Source organism: Lepisma saccharinum, chromosome 9 (genome assembly GCF_977018435.1).
Source record: "Lepisma saccharinum chromosome 9, izLepSacc3.1, whole genome shotgun sequence".
Classification (NCBI taxonomy): domain Eukaryota; kingdom Metazoa; phylum Arthropoda; class Insecta; order Zygentoma; family Lepismatidae; genus Lepisma; species Lepisma saccharinum.
The window spans coordinates 33,219,277-33,237,343 of record NC_139237.1 but is presented as its reverse complement, the minus strand read 5'-3'; the positions used below and the strand labels follow the sequence as shown (position 1 = coordinate 33,237,343).

Here is an 18,067-nt window from a genome sequence, read left to right as displayed (position 1 = left end):
GCACAAATGGAAATTTTTGGCGCACATAAACGCACATAAGGAGCACATATGAGGGAAGAAGTTTGAGCTCATTATCTGAAATTCACGGAGAGGCGTTACCCTGCTCCGCGGATTTTGACATCTTATTGCGTTCTTATTAAGCGCGCACAAATGGAAATTTTTGGCGCACATAAACGCACATAAGGAGCACATATGGGCGACGAAGTTTGAGATCATTATCTGAAAGTCGCGGAGAGCGTTACCCTGCTCCGCGAAGCTATTTTGTGTTCTTATTGCGTTCTTATTAAGCGCGCACAAATGGAAATTTTTGGCGCACATAAATGCACATAAGGAGCACATATGGGGGACGAAGGAGCTCATTATCTGGAAGTCGCGGAGAGGCGTTACCCTACTCCGCGGATTTTGACATCTTATTGCGTTCTTATTAAGCGCGCACAAATGGAAATTTTTGGCGCACATAGACGCACATAAGGAGCACATATGGGGGACGAAGTTTGCGATCATTATCTGAAAGTCGCGGAGAGCGTTACCCTGCTCCGCGGATTTTGACATCTTATTGCGTTCTTATTAAGCGCGCACAAATGGAAATTTTTGGCGCACATAGACGCACATAAGGAGCACATATGAGGGAAGAAGTTTGAGCTCATTATCTGGAAGTCGCGGAGAGGCGTTACCCTGCTCCGCGGATTTTGTCATCTTATTGCATTCTTATTAAGCGCGCACAAATGGAAATTTTTGCCGCACATAAACGCACATAAGGAGCACATATGGGGGACGAAGTTTGAGATCATTATCTGAAAGTCGCGGAGAGCGTTACCCTGCTCCGCGGATTTTGACATCTTATTGCGTTCTTATTAAGCGCGCACAAACGGAAATTTTTGGCGCACATAAACGCACATAAGGAGCACATATGGGGGACGAAGTTTGCGATCATTATCTGAAAGTCGCGGAGAGCGTTACCCTGCTCCGCGGATTTTGACATCTTATTGCGTTCTTATTAAGCGCGCACAAACGGAAATTTTTGGCGCACATAAACGCACATAAGGAGCACATATTGGGGACGAAGTTTCAGTTCATGCTCTGAAAGTCGCGGAGAGGCGTTACCCTGCTCCGCGGATTTTGACATCTTATTGCGTTCTTATTAAGCGCGCACAAACGGAAATTTTTGGCGCACATAAACGCACATAAGGAGCACATATTGGGGACGAAGTTTCAGTTCATGCTCTGAAAGTCGCGGAGAGGCGTTACCCTGCTCCGCGGATTTTGACATCTTATTGCGTTCTTATTAAGCGCGCACAAATGGAAATTTTTGGCGCACATAAACGCACATAAGGAGCACATATGGGGGACGAAGTTTGAACTCATTATCTGGAAGTCGCGGAGAGGCGTTACCCTGCTCCGCGGATTTTGACATCTTATTTCGCTCTTATTAAGCGCGCACAAATGGATTTTTTTGGCGCACATAGACGCACATAAGGAGCACATATGGGGGAAGAAGTTTGAGCTCATTATCTGAAAGTCGCGAAGAGGCGTTACCCTGCTCCGCGGATTTTGACATCTTATTACGTTCTTATTAAGCGCGCACAAAAGGAAATTTTTGGCGCACATAAACGCACATAAGGAGCACATATGGGGGACGAAGTTTGAGCTCATTATCTGAAAGTAACGGAGAGGCGTTACCCTGCTCCGCGGATTTTGACATCTTATTGCGTTCTTATTAAGCGCGCCCAAATGAAAAGTTTTGGCGCACATAAACGCACATAAGGAGCACATATGGGGGACAAAGTTTGAGATCATTATCTGAAAGTCGCGGAGAGCGTTACCCTGCTCCGCGAAGCTATTTTGTGTTGTTATTGCGTTCTTATTAAGCGCGCACAAATGGAAATTTTTGGCGCACATAAACGCACATAAGGAGCACATATGAGGGAAGAAGTTTGAGCTCATTATCTGAAATTCACGGAGAGGCGTTACCCTGCTCCGCGGATTTTGACATCTTATTGCGTTCTTATTAAGCGCGCACAAATGGAAATTTTTGGCGCACATAAACGCACATAAGGAGCACATATGGGGGACGAAGTTTGAACTCATTATCTGGAAGTCGCGGAGAGGCGTTACCCTGCTCCGCGGATTTTGACATCTTATTGCGTTCTTATTAAGCGCGCCCAAATGAAAAGTTTTGGCGCACATAAACGCACATAAGGGGCACATATGGGGGACAAAGTTTGAGATCATTATCTGAAAGTCGCGGAGAGCGTTACCCTGCTCCGCGAAGCTATTTTGTGTTGTTATTGCGTTCTTATTAAGCGCGCACAAATGGAAATTTTTGGCGCACATAAACGCACATAAGGAGCACATATGAGGGAAGAAGTTTGAGCTCATTATCTGAAATTCACGGAGAGGCGTTACCCTGCTCCGCGGATTTTGACATCTTATTGCGTTCTTATTAAGCGCGCACAAATGGAAATTTTTGGCGCACATAAACGCACATAAGGAGCACATATGGGCGACGAAGTTTGAGATCATTATCTGAAAGTCGCGGAGAGCGTTACCCTGCTCCGCGAAGCTATTTTGTGTTCTTATTGCGTTCTTATTAAGCGCGCACAAATGGAAATTTTTGGCGCACATAAATGCACATAAGGAGCACATATGGGGGACGAAGGAGCTCATTATCTGGAAGTCGCGGAGAGGCGTTACCCTACTCCGCGGATTTTGACATCTTATTGCGTTCTTATTAAGCGCGCACAAATGGAAATTTTTGGCGCACATAGACGCACATAAGGAGCACATATGGGGGACGAAGTTTGCGATCATTATCTGAAAGTCGCGGAGAGCGTTACCCTGCTCCGCGGATTTTGACATCTTATTGCGTTCTTATTAAGCGCGCACAAATGGAAATTTTTGGCGCACATAGACGCACATAAGGAGCACATATGAGGGAAGAAGTTTGAGCTCATTATCTGGAAGTCGCGGAGAGGCGTTACCCTGCTCCGCGGATTTTGTCATCTTATTGCATTCTTATTAAGCGCGCACAAATGGAAATTTTTGCCGCACATAAACGCACATAAGGAGCACATATGGGGGACGAAGTTTGAGATCATTATCTGAAAGTCGCGGAGAGCGTTACCCTGCTCCGCGAAGCTATTTTGTGTTCTTATTGCGTTCTTATTAAGCGAGCACAAATGGAAATTTTTGGCGCACAGAAACGCACATAAGGAGCACATATGGGGGACGAAGTTTGAGCTCATTATCTGAAAGTCGCGGAGAGGCGTTACCCTGCTCCGCGGATTTTGACATCTTATTGCGCTCTTATTAAGCGCGCACAAATGGAATTTTTTGGCGCACATAAACGCACATAAGGAGCACATATGAGGGAAGAAGTTTGAGATCATTATCTGAAAGTCGCGGAGAGCGTTACCCTGCTCCGCGAAGCTACTTTGTGTTCGTATTGCGTTCTTATTAAGCGCGCACAAAAGGAATTTTTTGGCGCACATAAACGCACATAAGGAGCACATATGGGGGACGAAGTTTGAGCTCATTATCTGAAAGTCGCGGAGAGGCGTTACCTTGCTCCGCGGATTTTGACATCTTATTGCGTTCTTATTAAGCGCGCACAAATGGAAATGTTTGGCGCACATAAACGCACATAAGGAGCACATATGGCACGCAAAGTTTCGACCGATTCGGCGATGGTCGCGGAGGGGGGTAACGGAGCTCTTCGCAGCCCACGGTTTGAATCTCGCGTTGTCGAGTGGATTGTCCATCCCGTGCGTGAGTAACAGCTTCGTAAAAACACTCGGACACCATAGATGTTTAACCGGCCAAACAAGTTCTGATAAAAATGGCAGCCTTAAACCGTGGCTACACACTATGGCCTCTTGTTGCTAAGCCTTATTTTTCTTCCCCTCCCCCTCGTTTTGGCACCAATAGGCCCCCACTGGCCTTAATCATACACTTGTGAGGTTCTATCTATACCCCTTAAAAATATGTTGTTCACCCCCCCCCCGAAAGGAATTTCTCGATACATGCTTGCCCGGATCCCTTGATTACAAGGCGACGACGCTACCACTGTGCCATCGGAGAGACCATTCAGGAAGAATGAGATAATATTTGGAGGGGGGAGGTGGGGCCATTATAATAATAATCATATTTATTTTTCTCTTTCTTTGTCTGGTATTCTTCTTCCACTCCGTTTCTAACGTTGTTTTCCCTTCTATTTCTTCAGCACACACCAGTGGCGTAGCAGCCGTCCCGCAAACCCCGCGATGTCGGGGGGGGGGCGAGCTGTAGGGGCCCCGCTATGTTCTCTCTCTGTGTTCCTGAAATTTTATATAATCCCAGAAATTCAGCAGTTAGTGTGTCTTATTTTTAAAAAAAAATGGATTTATGAAACAGAAAGTTGGTTCCCAGTAACATATCATATGACGACGTCTGCGATAATAAGCAGTGGTGAGTTGTCTCAGCCAGAGGGGTCCTGGCAACTTGACATTATGAGTCTCCTCCGAAATTCAGAATTATGTTACTGGCTCAAAAATGACAATCGATAGGAAACTTCTCTCATCTCATACCTATATAGCTACGTGGTTTTCGTAATAGTAGTGTAGCGTAGTGAAATACAGTTGTGAATCGAGTAGAAAGATTCAGTTTCTCAACCGGCCGATGCCTTATTGTTACACAATACCTAAACAAACAAACTTCATAATTTATGACCTTTTTTATTACCAGTAATATTACGTGATATTTAAAATGTAACTTCCCACCAAATATCCTCCCCCCCCCCCAGGCCTTAGTACGAGATTGAAATAAGATCTGAGATAAATTTCCCACAACGTTCACGACTCTTATGTTTCACTTCAAAGGAGCCCAAAAATTTAGGAGGGGGAGCCCAGGGGCAATTGTCCCTTTGCCCTTAGGTCCAGTAGCCCCAATTCCGCTACGCAGGGTATACAACGTATACAGTGCTCTAAGTGCTCCAATCCCTCCAATAGGCATTTCATTGAGTGACAAATTTTCAGTGAATATAGTCCAAGACTGGAGTCCGCTGCTATTTCTTCGCAGCAGATTGCAATTAACCTTTTGATGTTAGGTTTGCCATCGACAATCTAGAGATCCAGTTCAAGCCCCGTAACTGAAATGATGTTTGCTCCAGTATATAACTCACTATTAATATTATAAGCGTAATGTGAACGGATTTTACGTTGAAACTTAGTCTGGCATAGCCAGAGGATGGCTTTTTAGGCTTAAGGTGCATCCTCCTCTAAGTCCAAAAAGAGAACTGCGCCACGCCACTGGCACACACAGACCTGCGTGCAAGAGAAGAGTGTCACCTTATTTTCGTCTCCTCCTCCAACATCTTCGATGTTCGAACGCTTCAGGCGCCAGGCTGTAGCTCGCACACTTTTGAGTTTTTGCAATAACTCTTGACACTAACTCTTACACTCGTCAGTGGCGCAACCACATGGGGCAGGGGCCATTGCCCCCCAACCTTGGATGGAAATCGATTCAAGGAGGGGCAAACATTAACGGGCAAGGGCACTTGCAGAGGGCACAGGAGGCAATTGCCCCCCTCGATTTCAAATTTTATGATAGTAAAAATACTGTTCTTAAAATTTTCTTCCTCGCTTCGCTCTCAATACCTGCTTTTCTTGGTCTTATCAAGTTCAGAGCCGTAGATAGGAGCGGCGGGAGTCGGCCCTGGGCGCCGAACGTTCTAAATGGGAAAAGTTGTGATAGAGAGAATGCTATGGCGCCCTATTAAATCAATATTGTTTTCAGTTTGTAACGAATAACCCAAAAATTGTCAAGTTTACTAAATTTAAAAATTAAAGATACTTTTGTCAACCTCTTGGGACAGAAGGGGCAAGGTTTTTACGAGTATTTTTTATGATTGCTCAAATGTAAGTTATTTAGAAAATAGTTCTTTTTGTGGATAGAAGAAGTGTCCATCCTGTCTCCCGAAGTCCCAAGTTTGATTGTGCCCTCGAAACTTAAGTCTCAAGTTTGATTTTGCCCCAGGAAGTTAAGTCCCAATTTCTATTCTGCCCCTCCCCCCTCAAAGTTAGGCCCCAAGTTATATACGCCCATGCGTCGCTCCAAATATATGTTGTACATGAAAGTTATATATGTTATATGCAAAGAAAGAATTAAATTTTAAATGCATTTATCATGCATTTTCTGTCTCTCAAAAACATAGTTTGTGTGCTTGTTTTCCATTCTTAATGTGAAATTGAACGTTTCGAAAAAAAATATTTCACATAGTTTGATCCAACTTCCAACACAAATGCTTCAGCACCGACTTCTCTCCCTTTTTTGTGTAATTTACGAGGATAATAACGTCTTTCATACTACTACTACTAATTATTATTATTGTTATTGTTATTATTATTATTATTGGTACGTTTATCCTGGTTCTTGCACCCCCAGACAAAAAATCGTGGTTACGCCTCTGGCACTCAGGTCTGTGTGTGCTAAATCCATTCAATGGGCCAATCCAACGAGTAACATCGCATCAGGTAAGGCGATGTACCAAAGGCGTTCAAGAGCACACAGCGCCACTCCATTTTTCGCGGTAGTTAACGGCATTAACACATGGCCATTCGGTCGGTTCGTGCCGGAAAGCGGTAGTGGTTGCTCGAATGTCCAACAGATGGTAGCCGCAATCGGTTTGTAAGCGAACGTCGTCTTCCGTCTGATAACGACAAAAAGCAACCAACAAACCGTGTTATTTCCCAACTGCCTGCAAAGTTGGAGCGAAAGTTGTGGCCCAGCAGCAGTTGATTGAAAAAAACTGCTTTTTGCAGGACGTCTTGAAGCATGTCGTCTCAAACTTCGTCACAACCGGAGGGAAAAGCTGACACACCGACAGCTACAAGCGAAGAGAAGTTTCAAGTAGCAGGTAATTATGTTAGCAGCATGCTCTTTGACGCGTACACGGTTACCGGTTTCTTACAAGCATGACAGAGCGTGTGTGTGCATGGCAGTGTATGATGGAGTAATTAATAGTCGTATGGGATTGTTATGAAACTAAACGTGGCATTAACATTATAACATTTTGAGCTAAATTTAAGTGCAAGATATGTATTATTGCAATTGGTAATTCCAAAATTGACTGTTAGTGTTAGTAATGCCAAGTTAGTGCGTGTTGAAACTTTTGTTCTTTTGTCAAGTGCGTGCAGTATTTGCTATTCGAAACTAGGAAAGAACTATTTGAATGTGTTTACTAGATTGTAAGCTACGGTTCCGTTGTTACTGCACGCTCTGTGGCCAAGGTCAATGTTAGCCGACTTCCCCCTCCCTCTTGCTCAACCGGAAACTCCGGCTTGTCGCTCGTTTCATCGCAGTGTTGCAAACTTGTTCGCATTTAAAAACCGCAACCTCCAGTGACTGCACCAAAAATTTGATTTCTGTTATTTTGTGTTGCGGTTGTTTTACGAGGCATTCCTACCTCTTGTGTTATTGGCGACGACGGGGATGGATGGTGAACGGATGAGTTTGGTGATGGGACAAACACGTTCATACCCGACCAGGGTTCGAACCCGAGACCTCTGGCTTGATAGTGCGTTACGCTGACAATTCTCCCATGAATAGTGAGGATACAGAACAGGGATATGTTCTGGGATTAAGTCATCAATGGCAAACAATTGGGTCAGTATCGAGAGTTGGCGTCACTAGGTTCAAATTATTGGTGCACTCTTTCATGCAAGGGAAGGAGGCAGCATATTTTCCAAACTGAAAGAAAAACACAAGTTTTTTTTTCGAATAATTTTCATGATCATTATCAAAAATAACAATATTTTCCGTCGTTTTCGCAACTAACACGATGAATTGTGGTTACGTGTGTGGATAAAATAAAGAACAAACCAAGAGGCGTATTACAAAATTTGCGATTTTATATAAGATTCCATGAGCTCTGCTGGTCGCTACGAAAACCATAACCATGGAGCCTCACGCGCGCGCACGCACATACACATCGTTGTTGATATATATATATATATAAACTTCCTAAAAAAAACGAGAATATTTTTGATACGCTTGATGGTTATAATGACAAAATACATCGAAACACACCGAAATAGTTTACAGAAAAGAAAAATAGTTGTGCATGTGAATCAATACACCTTAATTTCATAAGGAAATGTAGGATCATAACCCCTGGCGCAACAGCCCTTGAGGCAGTGTCGGATGCATAAGTTACAGTTGGGGGCGGCGAATTTAGGTCGGATACATCACCTCACTGAGAAACAATGTTACCCTACACTTGCACTGTTGTATGAAAGGAATATGTAGTACTGAGGCATTCCACGGGTGGGACAGGCGGACTACATACTCTAGATTTAACCTTTAAAATACTTTCCCAGATTTGTAGCTATAAGTAGGCAATTTTGTGTCACGGGGTGGGACAGACAAAATATGAAATTTATTTTCATTTGTCTGAATTGTCAAATGATGAAAAATAAATTATTTAAGACAAGGAGAGAAAGTAATTGACCTTTTAATAATTCTAGTTGAGTTGAAACGCATTAAAACGATCAGCTGAGAGGAGTAAAGTGAATAATGAAAGAAAACAGACATATTCTTTCATGGGATCTCGTGTTGGGTCTGCTTTTGAGACGCAGTGTTTCACTTCGAAATTTAAACTCTAGCTCCAGTTCAGATTAGCCTATCATGAAAATGAAGTGGACTTAAATCAAACTAAAAAATATATATTATATTATAAAAGACAGAACATTTGAGTCTTAAAAGAAGAAGTGCAAGAAATAATATATCTTAAAGCCTTTCAGTTGGGATGGACCTGTCGCCCTCATCGTGGATACTGGCTTAAGGACCAGCCGGCCACACTCTCACATGCATCAGCAGAGGTGGGCGTACACTTTTTTTTTTTTTTTTAGTCAGTCCTCATTTTGCCATATTTTCTAGTATCGGTATCGGAAAGTATACGGTTTGAATTTATTAACTGATACCGACCTATACTTTTCCTCGGTCTTTTCGCGGTCTCAATAAAAATGCCTCTCGACTCTTGAGCAGAGTTATCCGGGAAATTATGCGAAATTAGAAGATTCTCTTTTTTTGCACCAGTTTTGTGTGATGCAACTTAATTTTGTGATTATATAACATGTAATTTAATATTGTAATGTAATTTTAAAATATTTTAAAGCAAAAATCTTGGTCAATTGATTCATATAATTAGATTGGAATACTTACACACTATTGTTAATTAACATCTTGAATAACTTTTAATTATCGGTACGGTGGGAATCGGTGAGACTATTGCTATCGGCTGAGCCCTAATATTTTCCTACCTTTGATGTTTTTTCTTCATAAATACTGGGCCAAAGGTGGGTTATGCCCCATCACTCTCCGCATTAGGCACGACACTGACGACGAACCCATAGTCGTTGTTGTAGGTTTACCATGACTGGGTTACGATACTCATTCGTAGCTCCCCAATTTCCTCACGATGGGCCGCCAGTTTCATACACAGACCGAAATCTCTGGAGAAAATTTGTTACGCTTCCCCCCAGGAGATTCAGATCTACTGGATTTCCAGTAGGAATGTCCTAGTTGGCGCTGGACTGGCTACCCATTTGCTAGTTTTTTTGCCTCACACGATACGTGTTTCCGTACTTGTCGATAGACTTTTGTTCCCATAAGACATTGCGCAGAGCAGACAGTCTGTAAAGGTGGACGAGCAATTTGAAGAATGTTGTTACTGCTTTGTGCATTTATTAAAAATGAAAAAAGAAAAGTATGGATTAGAGATTGGCTCGAATAAAGTATGATAATCAATGCGTACCCACCAAGCTTTTAATTAACTCGGGTAGTATTATTCATGCATCACATTCGGAGGATTCATTCACACACACTCGCACCCAAATATCAAACATTTAATACACTTGTAATAACAAGAATTTTCATTTTCCGCTAATCATATTTGTCACGTACACATTTCTTCGCTTTGCATACATACATAAATATTAATGACCTGAACACGAATGCACTGCACGTCATCTATTTACTTTATTTTATCGAGAAACTAACAAAAACAGCCAACACTCGGAAACCGCAGACAAAAAACTCTCCTTTGCAAACTCACAGATTATCTTCACATGGTCAAACTTTGTTCTGATCGGCTGTTCCACAGAATCCAGTCGAAGAAAGCCAGTAGCAATTAGAACATGACCTGTTCCTCAAAACTAGTCAAGCAGCCAGCCAGGCAGCCATCGCTTCCGGTCAGGTCAACTAACTGGAAATCAAGTTCAGTCTGATTACGCCTTTATACAGGTCGACCACGGTGCGGAACTAGGAAATGTAGGATATGTACATAGCTATTTATTAGTACTGTGAAACCTGCAGATCACTAAAACATCTGGTTGTAATAAATCAAATGAGCAATATCAACTTGAACATAATAAGAATCTAGCATGCTATGTTAATTGAGCATTATCCATTGCTTTTAATTATATTTATTTTAATATTACGTTTGGAGAAAACGCTTCTTCTCTCGTCCTCTGGTGAAGAAACCCGGTGCGCTAAGGAGCTACTCCAGGTTTACCCCAAGATTTAAGCATATGTTGTGTATTCTACTTAGAAATAGCACAGCATAAGTGCAACAAAAGTAGAAGGGCCGACGAGAAGTAATTAGGTTTGATCCCCACAACCAACAAAAATAAAATTTGTTCATCTGAAGATGAGAGAAGAGAGGCAATCTCAAAACGTAATTGAATAAGCATAGTTACAACAAGAGAGAATGAGTAATGTTTAGTTAACATTGTATGCTAATAAAGAACAACAGCGGTGGCGCCGAGAGTTACGACGTCGCGGGAGGAGGTGCTACACGCACCTCGTTCCGCATGCTGCCGTGCTTCTCATCTCGCTGGATTGGTCGCTTCTCAGCTCTCCACTTCCCTTGCCAGCATTGAACGCCCGGCGTAAGAGGAGATAAGAGCTATAATATTTCGCAATTACTATTTTTAATCTGTTTTAATAATTGTTCAGAGGCAGAAACCGTAATCTCGGGGATGGTCCTCGAGTTCTTCAGTGCTTTCATTTGAAAATTTTGATTTTTCTCAACATGTCGGAGAGGGCTGTAGCCCCCTTCAGCTTCCCTCCCTACTGCGTGCGCCAGTGCTCACGGGCGAACGAAATATTTTTAGGTGGGTTCTGCTTCGGTCCTCGTGGCTGCTAGAGTTATCCCTTTCTTCGTCTTTCTGCCTACGTATTTCACTCTTTCTTTCTTCACTTGTTTTCTTCTAGTTCTCTACGTCACTTTTTCATCTTTCTTTCTTTCTCTCCTTTCTTTGTGCCTTTCCTCCTTCTCTTTCTCTCTCTCTCACTCTCTCTCTCTCTCTCTCTCAGTATTCATCTGCCTCGCATCATTCTATCCTTTCCTCTAAATCTTCATCCCTCTTCATGTGCGCGTCTCGGTGTACCCTCCATCGACGTTCTCGGGTTCGAATCCAGTCGTGAGTGCTTTGAGAGTCCTCCCTCTTTCGATATGTTTGTAGGGAACGTAAATTTGGACCAGGATTTTAAAATGCTAAAAATAAAGTGTGAAAAGGATGCGTTTTTAAGAAGTCAGAAAAGTGCTTTCGAAAAATTGTTTACGGCCTACAACAGTCTCAGAGGTTTGTTTCATTCTGTTGGCTTCTCTCATAACATGATCAAGTTACCTTAGAGTACTACTTTCAAGTGCAAACTACTTATCTGTAGTGCATGACTGTTTATAAACGTGGAGTTAGGTGGCAAAACAACCGCAGGCTGACCCTCGCCGTTCAATAAAGGAAAATTAAAATTGAAATTGAAATTTGTTTTCAGAGGGCTCGTGGCGCCGAAACAAGACCTCAACTAGCAAAATAGTTAAGAATAGCTGCTTGCCTCGACGTTCTCTACATATACGATAGATCATCCAAAATAAGATTTCAATATGAAGCCTTATAGACTTTTACTTTCTGTATCACCACCTCTAAACATGGACGTCCGCAGGATTTTCCCCCATAATAGTGATGCTTCCTCAAAAAGCACTATTTCAGTCTGAAATTTTCATGTTCCTTCAACGTATTTATAATAATTAACTGTGGCTAAAATGAAATTATGTGTGAAATATATAATTTTCAAGTGAACGTTCATTTTCCAGGGGGGCCGCGCCCCCTCCTTGCCCCCTTCCGGACGTCCATTCCCCTAAATTACAGTGTTTCACCCCCAGAAAGTAGAAAGCCGACAGTGTATAAGCCGACACTGCAGCGAAGCCGTTTTATGCTTTGTGCTCAGTGACTGCGATTGGGTTCCAGACCGGGGGTCAAGGTGCCAAAAGTAAGGGGGGGGGGGGTTAATAGCAGTATATTTCCATTTGTAGGTAAGGTTTAGCATAGGGCGAAAAGTGGGGGACAACCGCCCCACCTAATCGCCGCCACTGTATGTGTTTTATGCACAGATAGGCTAATCTGTATTGTATCAACAGTTTAAAGCTGGATCAGAACCATGTGGCTCCATCGAATGACGAACCCGGGACCCCTTGATTACAAGGCGACGACGAATTATCCCTAATGGACTGATACCTTACGTATAAGAAGTACGTCTTGAAGCTTTTCTGGCGACGAATGATAAATAAATTCTCTCGAGGTATGGGCCCCAGTTCTGGAACAGTTTTTGAAGATTTCGAGAGCTAACGTCACTCATCTTCAGGGCAAATCGAGAGTCTAGGATCGCTATCGTCTTAGTTTAACTATGGTCTGTCCTCGTCAAGTCTCGAAGCATCTCGTTTCTTTTAGACAAGACTCAGGTAGGCGGCGTGATTTGGCCATCGCCGCGAGATGCTGAGAACTAACAAATTATCAATAAACAAAATATTTAATGACTTTCCCCTCATCTTTTGTCGCGTAAAGAGGCGATCATTATATTTTAGTCTAAATTTAAAACATTTCCAGTGTTCGAAGTGGGGGCATGCTACCCTTCAGTTCAGAATACTCGCCCAAGGTATCACCAGCTAGGAATTTCCTCTGCAGATTCCTCCCTATTCCTGAGACGTCCATAACTTCTAAATAATGATATTTTCCACAGAATTTTCATGGGAGGGGTGGAGTTGTGGAATTGATTTCAACAGGGTGTAATGTCAAATTTAGCACAAAAATAACCATAAGGAATGTCCTGAAAATGTTGGTGATGGTTAAGAGGTGTGGAGGGAAGGATAAATTACTGTTTAAATTTTCAAACAACCTGCCGTGCAATATTAATTTGAATATTTTAATTAATGCTATTATTAATTATAATTGCTTTTAATTTAATTATTTTAATTCAAGCTTTATTATTATTATTTTATTATTTTTGAGACACTTTGTTCGGACCCTCCCCCCAAATATATTTCTAGATACGTGCCTGCCTGTGAAGACTTTCGTGAGGCACAGTTTGGAAAGAGCCCAGAACAGGCAGAACCGAGATGTAACCGAAATCTGCTTCACGCTTGGAAACCTTGCAGGGCAGGAGACCGTGGCTGAGAATAGCTCGTTTCCTCCGCCAGTGGAGAGTTGTCTCGAAGGGCAGCCAAACCGGTTTATTTGGTGCGCTTGGAACCGGCAACGAAAGGTCAGGTTGCAGCTTCTCTTGCGGTTTGCTTGGAATACTAATAACCCGCTTTCCTTCAACGTCGAGACTTCTTTTAACGGACGATTATTCCCGCCTCTTTGCTACCTCGTGGCTGTGCGGCGCTTTGCATTGTTGTTAAAACATTTAGCAGGGTGGGTCCCAAGCTTTGGCAATGTGAAATACTGAAGTAACTTCCGATGTATCTGCCACTTGTAAGGGTAGATTTTCGGTGTGGGCCCATGCCTCCCTCCTGTGAGCATGCAATTAACAAGAAGCTTATAGTTACGAATTTCACGACATAACATAATGCAAACAGCAGGCACGTATCCAGAGGGGGGGCTTAGGGGGCTCGAGCCCCCCCCCGAAAGTTTTAGGTTTACACTAGATAAAATGAGTTTTTTTTGTTTCTTGTGGTGTGAAAAAAAATAATGTGACAATAATTTAAGGAAAGAAATAATTATCGAGGTAAGACTGAGAATGTTCCGTAACCCTGTTATTGATAATAGCACGTATCCAAGATGGGTCACAGGGGCTCGACCCTCTCCCAAGAAAATTTTTCACTTTACGTTAGATAAAATTAGGTTTTTCGCTTCTTAAATAATGTGAAAATAATGTAAGGAGAGAGATAATTATCGAGGCAAGACGGAGCATGTTTTATACCCCTGTTATTATTAATAGCTCGAGCCCATCCCCTCAGGAAATTTTTAAATTTACACTAGATAAAATTAGATTTTTGGCGTCTTTAATAATGTGAAGATAATAAATTTATAAATCTGAGAGAAATAATTATCGAGACAAGACGGAGAGTGTTCTATAACCCTATTATTGTCAATAGCACGTATCCAAGGTGGGAATCAGGAGGCTTGAGCCCCCCTTCAGGATTTTTTTTCTGTTTACACTAGATAAAATTAGGATTTTGGCTTCTTGAATAATGTCATGATAATTTGGGAGAAATAATTATCGAGACAAGATGGAGAATGTGCTATAACCCTGTTATTGTTAATAGCACGTATCCAAGGTGGGGTTGATGTGGCTCGACCCCCCCCCCCCAGGATTTTTTTTATTTTACACTAGATAAAATTAGGTTTTTGGCTTTTTGAATAATGTGACGATGATTTAAGGAGATAGACAAGTATCGAGGCAAGACGGAGAAGGTTCTATAACCCTGTTGTTGGTAATATTGCACGTACACTTTCCTTGCGCTTTCGGTGTTGTTTCAGCGCACTTGAGGACTATGTAGAGACTTGTCAGCATTTGGAAGCTGCACAACAAAGGTAGAGCCACACGTAGGGCGATTCGTTGTAATTTCTAATCTCTCGAAGGCGGGAGAGGGTTCGTTCTTGAATGAGAGAAGGAGTCAATTACTGGCGATATTAACGAATCGTTTTATCTGCGGAACGTTCTACAAGATAATGAGGATATAAATACGCCGATTCAATTTTTCGATTGATCTGTACAAAGAATCGGTTAATGAGATTTCAGAGGTAAGTGTGACAATTCATACAGTCGATTGGTGATCAGATCAGTCAGCGTCCTCTGGTTGCTTTATAAGATATAGTGATTCGAAAATGAAGACATTGACGACAGCAGAACTTCCGGGGCCTCAGAGTAGTGCTAGCTCGGTTCGAGGGCCGAAGAGATCAAGGCCTCTCTCTCTTTCTCTCTCTCTAAAGTGAATATTTCATCAGTACCGGATATTAAAACAGAAATAAACTGCATAGATCAACTGAAAATCAAAGTTTTGAGTGATGATTTAGTTTTGCTAGAACTAAATTTCGTATATGCAGTCTGAGAATTTCATGATTTAAAAAAATACTTTTGTTTAAGCCTACTGGGTTCGAAACACATTCAAACACTTAACTACCATAAAGAGACAGCCGAAAATTTTATGAATGTCGAGAAGAGAAAGCAAGAAGATGTTGCATATGTAGACATTTTAGGCGGAAATTGCAGGCTCTACCAGGACCCAAATCAGGGCTCTGCCAACTGAGCCACCTAGTCATCCCTGACTTCAACCGATTTTTCGTTAAAATGTCTACATAGTACATGTCCTGTGTATATCAAATCGTAAGGTGTTGCCTGTATAGTGAACAAGCACAGAAAATATAGGAGAGAGAAGAAAACTGAGGAGCATTATCACCGGTTGAGGATAATTTTTTCTGTGGTCAACAAGAGCTACTACTTCAAGGTGACAATGACAGTGGCCTAATAAGGGAGATTTCACACCGTGTCGCCTGAAGATTAGGTTTGTGCGGCCTTTTGTGTCGCTACGGTGTGAAACGTTGCTGTTGATTGGCCCATTCCAATCGACATGTATCGCGTGTCCCTTCGGTCTGAAACCTTCCTAAGTCTTGAAAATCCAAGTCACAAGGATGAAAAATTAGGGCCTTGTTAAGGTTAGGTGTGAAGGCAGGCAGACGACAGCACCCTAAAGGATCATATTCAAACCTGTAGGGTCAAATGGGGTTATTACCTCACCAACCCTCCCTTGGGCACGTCACTGGAGATAAATGAGTAAGCATTTGATCATACTGGGAGACGAAACATTAGATGTGTTGGGAACGGAAGGGTTTTCATTGTGCATTAATTGTTTCGTGATCCAGCTATATTCGACAAGACTTCCTTTGTTTCGGCCGATATATAACAAGACAGCGGAAGCTGTGACAGGCATTTTTGAACATTTGTGAGTGCTAAGGTCTGAATCTGAACAATTTGGTGGGTTTTATAAGAGCTGAAAAAATGGGAGGACAAGACACGTTAGTGGTGTTCAGGCTCGAATCAGAGAGAAATATTCGAGAGCTGTCTGCGTCCAGTTCGCAACCCACAATTTGAATCTCGCATTGTCGAGTGGATTGTCCATCCCGTGTATGTGTAACAGCTTCGTAAAAACACTCAAAGATACCATAGATGTTTTTATACCTGATGAGAAGAAATGGACAAACACACATACTGAGATGGTTCCGGCACACATTATCAATGCATGGAAACAGAGGAGTCGAGTGGTAAAAAATGTTCCGATTTCACGTTCTGATTAAAATGATAGCCTTACAGTGGCAACGATTTAAGGGATAGTTGCTCCCCATTTTTTATTTTTCTGCTTCAAAATTATGGCCTCTTAATGTTAAGCCTTGGCTACCAAGAGAAAGTAAACTTTCCTTGCAACGCCTTCCGCACCCCTCCCCCCCCCGTTTTGGAACCCAATTGCCACCACTGGTCTTAAACATACAATTGTGAGGTTCTTACTATACCCCTTAAAAAATGGTGTTGAGCCCCCCCCGAAAGGAATTCCTGGATACGTGCCTGGCAAACAGGTCTGTATCGAACTGGCCAATGAATTATCTCAGCACACGCGGATACGGATATTGAGAATTATATGCGTAAGTTACAACAGTATCATCGTTTAAGAAAAAACTTGCTACACATACAGGGGTGCCCACAGGGGGAATTATGGCGCAGGTTGCGCCAACGAGATTTTTTGGGGGGATTTTTTACCTTCAAATAATATAAAATTCAACATTTATATATTTTTCCAAAATATATGTAAAAATTGTACACCTTAAATGCACCATATTTAATCCATTAGATGAAGATAAGAAAGTGTTCAAGGGTATTATCGAATGGGGGGGGGGAGAAATATTCAACTCTTACATGGTCTTAATTGACACGTGGGTTCTGGGGGGGGGGGTTCTGAATTAAACGTTGGGGGTACAGTATCCAATTATAGGTCTTAGATTATGGCGGGTATTTTAGTTAGAGGGGATTGAGCATTAAATTTAGGGGGCATGCAATTCTTGTGTATTACTATTGTGTTATACTGTTGCGAAAATTCTGGTGTGGAGACTGAGAATTATTTTTTTTGGAGGAGGCAATATCCACTCTTCAATATCAACACTAATTCTAAAATTGGAATGGAACTTTTTGTGGGAGGATTGAGTATTAAATTTAAAGGGGGAGATAGGAAGCTCATGATAAAGTGTTAAATTTTAGATTGTCAAGAAATTTCTGTAGTGGCGAGAGAGTTCGAACATTAAATTTTGGAGACTGTATTTAGCGATATGGTATCGACATGTTTCCGACCCGGACCGTGCCAAAAGAGAAACTGGAAAGAGACTAAATATCTCGGGATCCTAAGAAAGTATTGACACCCCATTAAATGAATATTTTTGAAAGCCTGCAAAGAAATGGATGAAAAAATGTTCTTGCTCGCTTCGCCTGCGTAGCGTGGATGCGTGTTTGGGCCATTACTGAAGTGAATGTGAAGTTTTATACTGTAACTGCATTACAAGACATAAATGATATTCTCGATGTTTTTTAATAACATCACTTCTTAAGATATAATTCTTTGGTTAGTTGTATACTGCTTAATTTAAAGCATGTGCATCATTTCGAACAAACACATATCGAATCATCCGCATTTCTAACTTCATGTCACAGGAAATTATTCCTTTAACAAGTTATATTTGCACTGAAAATAAAATCCGCTTAAATATTG

The 18,067-nt window shown here is 41.9% G+C and overlaps 1 protein-coding gene across 1 annotated transcript in view; it reads left to right on the top strand.

Moving 5' to 3' along the window:
• Nucleotides 1-6,613: 6,613 nt before the first annotated feature.
• Nucleotides 6,614-18,067, top strand: part of LOC145991988 (E3 SUMO-protein ligase ZBED1-like) — a 39,047-nt gene continuing 27,593 nt past the window's right edge. The window contains exon 1 of the mRNA XM_083127978.1: nt 6,614-6,892. Within this exon, the coding sequence (XP_082984104.1) occupies nt 6,811-6,892 (82 nt within the window). The 5' untranslated portion in view covers nt 6,614-6,810. The remainder of the gene's footprint in view (nt 6,893-18,067) is intronic.